General features: G+C 32.5%; 1 protein-coding gene across 1 annotated transcript; it reads left to right on the top strand.

Moving 5' to 3' along the window:
* Nucleotides 1-3,050: 3,050 nt before the first annotated feature.
* Nucleotides 3,051-7,676, top strand: LOC108763838 (transcription elongation factor SPT5; the record flags this gene model as incomplete). The annotated part of the gene is made up of 10 exons (XM_018511736.1): nucleotides 3,051-3,159; nucleotides 3,270-3,606; nucleotides 3,692-3,921; nucleotides 4,010-4,505; nucleotides 4,607-4,940; nucleotides 5,011-5,597; nucleotides 5,687-6,048; nucleotides 6,138-6,524; nucleotides 7,093-7,241; nucleotides 7,391-7,676. Coding segments are annotated over 10 exons (3,237 nt in total), but the record flags the coding sequence as incomplete, so codon positions are not given.
* Nucleotides 7,677-8,011: the final 335 nt, after the last annotated feature.

Genomic DNA, 8,011 nt, shown 5'->3' with positions numbered 1-8,011 from the left:
ATATTTATATTTAAATGTATTATATGAAACGATACAAACTGGTGCAGAACAAATGTGGAAGAGATGCAAAAGAGATGTACAAGTGGTGCGGAAAAGGTGCGAAAGAGGTGCAAAAAAATTGCGGAAACGGTGAGAAGAGATGCAGAGAGGTGCAGAAGAAATGTGAAATTAATGTGGGGGAGGTGTGAGAGAGATGTGATATAGATGTAGAAAAAGTACAGAAAAGGTACATGAAAGATGCGGAAGAGATGTCGAAAAGGTGCGAGAGAGATACGGAAAAAGTGTAAAAGAAGTGCAGTAGAAGTTCAGAAAAGATGTAGGACGAGTGTAGAAAAAGTGCCGAAAAAGTACAGAAAATAAGTGTAAAAATGTACAAAAGAGGTGTAGAAAGATTCAAAAAAGTATAAAAAATACTAAAAAAGGGGTAGTAAAAGAGCACAAGATTTTACGAAGATGACGACGACGACGACGACGACGTATCTGAATGAATAAATGACGTAAATTGGGCTGAAGAATATGTGCACATATTTATATTTACGCTTCAAGTATACTTACGGACATGATTGTTATCTAATTTTAATTGTAAAAACCTATATTCTTCCCCAATATATACATTTTTTGATAACATCAATTTGTTTAAACAAAACAATAATTTTTAATTATATAACCGAGTTTCTTCCTGTAAAGGATACGCTGTAGCGTCTCTTTCATGACATGGTATTATATTATGTACTACAAAAATATACTTGACGGGAGACGCTACCGCGTCTCCTGACACATATAAATATGTAATAATATGTATGTGGAACATAAAATCTTTAGGTTCTATCAACTCCCGGTAAAAAATTTTTCATGCATGAATATGTATAAATATGTATAAACATATATAAATATGCATAAATATTCATAAACATGTATAATTATATATGAAATATGTCCATACATGTTCATACATCCTTTTTTCTATCATAAAATTACTTTTTAGTGTATTAGAAATAATAATAGTAATGTGGAAACATAAAAAAGTAATTAAAGGGATAATTTTCGCATTATTTGTTTTAGAAAAAAACAAATTTGGAAAAATATAAAAAAAATTACTTATACATAATTATGCATAATTTTATATATAATTATACATAAATAATTTTTTTACATTTCTTCAAACTTTATTTTTTTGAAAATATATTGCATTTACATTTTAAACAGTGCATTTTATTATTACTCTTGTGTTAAAAAAAACTTATAATTTATTAGGAAATGTTTTTTATAACATTACAGGCAACATAATATATATATACAATAATATTATAGGCAACATTTAACACAAGAGTGCCAAAAATCATCGTATTTATTAAGGATTAATATGTTATACTAGGATTAAATTCTTTTTTTAATAATTCCCGAAATATTCCGGCAATACAAACGAGAATTAGTTGAAAATAAAATTTTTTTTAGTTACAAAAAATGTACACGCTGTACACACGATGGATCATTTGTGACCCAGAACTTATTCGAAATTATTCTAGTTAAAGGATATACATGAAATGAGAGGCCGGCAACGTATAAAACTTGTTCTTTAGTTGCCAACAGACTTTTTTTAGGAATAGGTATTTGACCAGGTGCTCTTGTTATTCATTTCAAAGAAAAGAAATGTACAAGACACGAATGACCCAAAGGTATGTTGTATTAAGGATTAATCCAATATATAAGGTCTGTTCTTTTTAGCTGAAATTCTTGCACGGTTTATCTTTCTTCCTTTTTTCTCCGTACTGAAGAAAAAAAGATAGAAGATAAACGTACATAAAAGAAAACCTAAAAAGAACAATCCTCTAGTATTCCGCTTCAAAAACATTCTACTCAATAAATAATAATATCTTTCACTACGAAATCTTATTTATTCTATAATGTGCAAGTAAGAGTAACGACTTTAATATATAATAATTGGTTTTAATAAAAAAAAATTTTTTATTAATCGGCCACCGGTTTTTATAAAAACGGAGAAATCATCATAGATACGGTTCTCTTGACAAAATAATAAAATTAACTGCTACTTTCTTCTGTTAAAATGTGTTCCAAAATTATATTTTTCTCATACTAAGATTATTTTAATTATAATTTTCGGATTCAGCAAGTGAAACTGAGTAAAAAAAAGGATGAATCTAACGATCACTGCGTGTTCCCCAAATTACCTAAAATACATAAACTCCTTTATAATGTGTATGTTATTTGATTTTCTTTGTCTTTACGCTCTCCTTAAAAGTTTGAAACGTAACTTGCATAAATACCTATATAGTATGTCTGTGGTAACATGTATGTTAACATATAAGAAGACCAGATAAACGATAACATAATAACAGCCAGATCTTTGTGTATTAGCAAAACATGTGATTATTATGATGATCATCAAAATGCGTCGAGCAGCATCGAACTTCGACATTAGAAAAATTCCAGTAAAGGATCGGAACTTCGTATTTTCGTGACCAGTTGTCAGCAAATAGAACATCTGTCATGCGTCAATAATTTTACGGTCGCTCCTTTCATTATGATAATATACTTTATCTTATTTTAGGAACATAATTGTATATATTATATATACATATAAAATAATGTAATACAATTTGCGTTTTAATTCATAATAACATTGAGTGATAAACATACAGTGCATTTGTTAATTAAAAAATTTGATGATTTTGTCATTCGCACTCTCATTCCACTCCTGTGCTATTTATTGTTAGAATCGCGAATAAAAAATAGCAAAAAAAGCATGGATTTTTGAACAATAATTTTATATATATGAGTAGAAAATATTTAATTATATCACAAAAAATGGAGGTTCTATTTTCTTTCGTTCGGAAGGAAGATAATCTCAGATGTTTCTTTTATATATAAACCGGGTGTCCCATTTTAACTTGGACATCGAAATATCACAAAATGTATAAAAGATACGGAAAAATATTTCAAACAAAATATATATGGGTAGACGTGTCTAGATTAGTTTATTATGTTATTTTATGATATTAAAAAACAATATTTATTTTATTTATAGCACAAAAATTAAATACAAAACAAAAAAGACAGAAAATATCAGCTCAGAAGAAGAACAACCACGTTACATATCAGAATTCGTGAAATCCCTGGAATCAGAAGAAGAATCTGAAGGTATAAAGAATTGAAAAATGTCTAATTACACAAATAAATAAAAATTAAATGTTTTTTTTACAAATTTTTATTTATGTTCGTATGTTATGTTTTATATTTTATGATTCCAGGAGAAGACTTAGACAATATTAGTGAAAATGAGGAAGAGCAAGAAGAAGAAGAAGAAGAAGAAGAAGAAGATAATGATGATGATGATGATGATGATGATGATGATGATGATGATGATGATGATGACGAAGAAGATAATGATGACAAGCCGAGAAAGAAAAAGAAAAGTAAAGCTGCTACCTTCATCATAGATGAAGCTGAAGTAGACGATGATGTGGAGGATGACGATGAATGGGAGGAAGGTGCGCATGAAATTGGTATCGTGGGAAATGAAGTGGATGAATTAGGACCAACTGCGCGTGAGATTGAGAGACAACGTCGAGATACGAATCTTTGGAAGTAAGTATTTAGAATTTGAAGATAATTTCATAGATATCATGTTTGTTTTAATAAAAATTTTTGATTCTTTGAACATATTTTTTAGTACACAAGAAGAGGAAATTGAGGAGTACCTTCGGAAAAGATATAGCAACAAATCGATAGCCGCTGATCGTTTTGGCGACGGCGGTGAAGAAATGAGTGAGGAAATCATCCAGAAAACTTTGTTACCAGGCGTGAAAGATCCAAATTTGTGGATGGTAAAATGTCGAATAGGAGAAGAAAAAGCCACAGTACTGTTATTGATGCGCAAGTTCATCGCGTACCAGAATTCAAGTGAATTAATATAAATTTGACAGATTATCTTACCGAATATACCTTACTGCATGTCTCTAAATATCCTTTTGCTTTTTAAAAAATTTAGATGAACCTCTTCAAATAAAATCTGTTGTGGCACCGGAAGGAGTTAAGGGGTATATATACATAGAGGCTTATAAGCAGTCGCATGTAAAAGCTGCTATTGAAAATGTTGGAAGTCTCAGAATGGGTACATGGAAACAACAAATGGTACCAATTAAAGAGACGACAGAAGTGCTGCGAGTAGTTAAAGAACAAACCCATTTAAAATCTAAACAATGGGTCCGTGTAAAACGAGGCATTTATAAAGATGATTTAGCTCAGATTGATTATATCGATTTAGCACAAAATCAAGTTCACTTGAAATTGCTTCCGAGAATCGATTACTCTAGATTTCGTGGCGCGTTGAGAACAGTGCAGAACGAATCCGATGTATTGAAACGTAAGAAGAACAGGCAACCAGTAAAACCATTTAATCCTGAAGCAGTTCGTGCTATTGGAGGAGAAGTTACCAAAAACGGAGATTTCCATATTTTTGAAGGAAATAGATATAGTCATAAAGGGTTTGTTTTATTTTATAATATTATTATATGTCATTATTTATACGCATATTAGGTATATATACATAATTTTAATCAATTAAATGATTTCTTATTTTGTATAGGTTTCTTTACAAAAATTTTTCCATAAATAACATTATAGCGGAGGGTGTTAAACCTACACTTTCCGAATTAGAAAAATTTGAAGAAACGCCGCAAGATGTTGAAATAGATTCCAATGATACGTCAGGATTTGGAAAAAAAAATCAACTTCATTCCTTCACTAATGGAGATAATGTAATAGTATGCGAGGGTGAACTTATAAATCTACAGGGAAAAATCATTTCCATAGATGGGAACACAATTATGGTTATGCCCAAACATGAAGAACTTAACGAAGCTTTGGAATTACAAGCTTCAGAATTACGAAAATATTTTGCACAAGGCGACCACGTGAAGGTAAATTTAGCGCGTTGAACAACTATACTCTTGCCCATAACATTGTAATCTCATTTTAATTAATTTGCAGATTACAGCAGGACGATATGAAGGCGACACAGGTTTAATTGTTAGAGTAGAACAAAACAGAGTAGTTTTATTCTCCGATTTGACAATGCACGAACTCGAGGTTCTACCGAGGAATCTACAATTGTGTTCTGACACGGCAACTGGTGTTGACAGCTTAGGTCAATTCCAATGGGGTGACTTGGTGCAGCTAGATGCACAAACAATTGGTGTTATCGTTCGATTGGAACGTGAAAATTTCCATGTCTTGTCTATACATGGGAAACTAATCGAAGCAAGACCGCAAGCTCTTACAAAGCGTCGCGAAAGCAGAAATACAATGGCATTGGACTCTCAACAGAACACTATACAAAAAAAGGATATTGTTAAAGTAGTTGACGGACCGCATGCCGGTCGAGGAGGTGAAATTAAACACCTTTACAGAAGTTTTGCTTTTTTGCACTCAAGAATATTCATCGACAACGGTGGAATATTTGTATGCAAAACCAGACATTTACAACTATCCGGTGGAAATAAAACAACTCCTATCTCTATACCACCATTGCTAGGATTTATGTCACCTAAAATTACCTCCCCGATGCATCCTAGTGGGTAGGATCTTTTATTCTCATTCTATACTCACTTTATTAATATATTTTTTCGAAGTTTACTTATATGTAAATTATTGCTCAATCTTACAGAGGTAGTTTTGGACAAAACAGCGGAGGTGGACGAGGCAAAGATCGTAGTGGCATTGATGGTATAGGACGAGATCGAGAATTAATAGGAGTCACCGTCAAAATAACAGGTGGACCTTATAAAGGAAACGTGGGTATTGTAAAAGATGCGACGCAGACAACAGCACGAGTGGAACTACATTCAACGTGCCACACCATCTCGGTTGATCGTTCTCATATAGCAACCGTTGGTGTTTCAACAAGAGATGGTGGCTTCAGCAGCTACAACAGAACTCCGATTTATGGACCCGGTGGACAGACGCCGACGTATTCGAAAGACGCATCAAAAACACCTACGCATGGTTTCCAGACGCCTGTATACGAACGTGAGTATATTTATACACATGTACTTCTGATATGTGGAATGATTCTTTTATGTGGAAAGTATAATCTTTTTTAATTCGAATCTTATCAGATGGTTCTCGTACTCCACATTACGCCGGTTCGATGACACCATCTCACGATGGCTCACGAACACCAGGTCAGTCTGGAGCTTGGGATCCAACGGTTACTAATACACCTGCTAGAACGAATGATTTTGATGAATATAACATGGAGGAGGGTAGCTCACCTGGTTATCCTCCCGAATATGCTCCTGAAAGGCCATTTATTTCACAGACTCCGGGCACTATGTACGGCTCGGAACAAATCTACGGTTCGTGTCATTCGAGTCCTATAGAAAGTTCTACTGTGAACTCAAATCATGAGAGCTACTGTGCTACTCCGTCCTCAATGAGTACTGAATACGTCAACAGTTCATATAATGCGTTTTCGATGCCTTCTCCAAAAGATTACACACCTAGTAAGTAATATATGGAATCTGAAGTAGAGATGAAGATTTATACATACAATACATATTTTTATTATTGTATCTCCATATTGCAGTAATTTTATAACTTAATTTTGCAATATGATTGCCCTTTAATTTTTTCGTGTTATTTACAAGTTATAAATAAAGGTTTATGACTATTTTAACACTATTTTAACACTATTATTCTAATCTACTTAATTATATTTTTTTTATATAATTGTGTTAAACAATAGAGACAAATTGAATTGATTAATGAAATTAAATATGTGTTTTAGAAACAGAAACCACTGCATCATCTCATATTTTATATTCACGACCTTTAATTTTTCAAATCATTCTTCAATTAAATTTTTTAGTAAACGAAGACGTACATATAAAATGAGAATCATGATCGAATTTAAATATACCGGATTAATCAATTCTATATAAATCGAATGCTTTTACATGAAACTATACATCGCATCTGTAGCAGAAACAAATTTTCAACATCGTGACAAGTTATAGATTCGATAAGAAGTTCAATATTTCAGTACTTAGCAGCAATTTATCATTCTTGCAGATAGTCCATATAATCCACTAACACCTCATTTAGGAATGGATGCAAATGACGATTCAGATTGGTATACAACGGATATTGAAGTTCGCATTCGCGATACCCATGATGATCCTGCCCTCGTTGGACAACAAGGAGTCATCCGACATGTTTCAGTAAGTAATTCTGTGTTTTAATTTTGGACTTAATAAAAATATTATTAGACATTAATAGATATTATTGGATATCGGATATTGGATAATTTATATACACTCGTTTTTGTGATTGCACTGATTTTAAAAAATAACACATTTATTTGTGGCAGGGTGGTATATGCACTGTTTATCTACCTACGGAAGATCGAGCAGTGAGCATAGTGTGTGGACAATTAGAATTTGTAGTACCGTCACGTGGCGATCGAGTTAAAGTGATTCTTGGTGAAGAAGACCGTGAAGCCGTCGGCACTTTACTTTCGATCGACAATCAAGAGGGAGTGGTAAAGCTCACTACGGACGAGATAAAATTCTTCCAATTTCGGTTTTTGGGTAAAATGGAAGACACAAAAGGATAGAATGATGAGCGATACCGCTATTGATAGCGTTCTCTTTTAATGCACCTTATGCCTTATATATAACGCAATAATAAATGACATTTGTATATTATAAACACATTATATGTCTGTTTTTTTCTCATGTTCTGCATTATAATTTGTAGGGAATTCGAAATAGTAGGAAAGAGAATGCATCATTTTGATTTTTGAATATTGCTGTCATGATTACAACTTGACAGGGATGACATTTGTATATTATAAACACATTATATGTCTGTTTTTTTCTCATGTTCTGCATTATAATTTGCAGGGAATTCGAAATAGTAGGAAAGAGAATGCATCGTTTTGATTTTTGAATATTGCTGTCATGATTACAACTTGACAGGGTTGGGTAAG

The sequence above is a fragment of the Trachymyrmex cornetzi genome, unplaced genomic scaffold (assembly GCF_001594075.2).
Source record: "Trachymyrmex cornetzi isolate Tcor2-1 unplaced genomic scaffold, Tcor1.1 scaffold112, whole genome shotgun sequence".
NCBI classification, from domain to species: domain Eukaryota; kingdom Metazoa; phylum Arthropoda; class Insecta; order Hymenoptera; family Formicidae; genus Trachymyrmex; species Trachymyrmex cornetzi.
The sequence above is the reverse complement of the archived record's forward strand: the minus strand, read 5'-3'. Positions and strand labels throughout refer to the sequence as shown.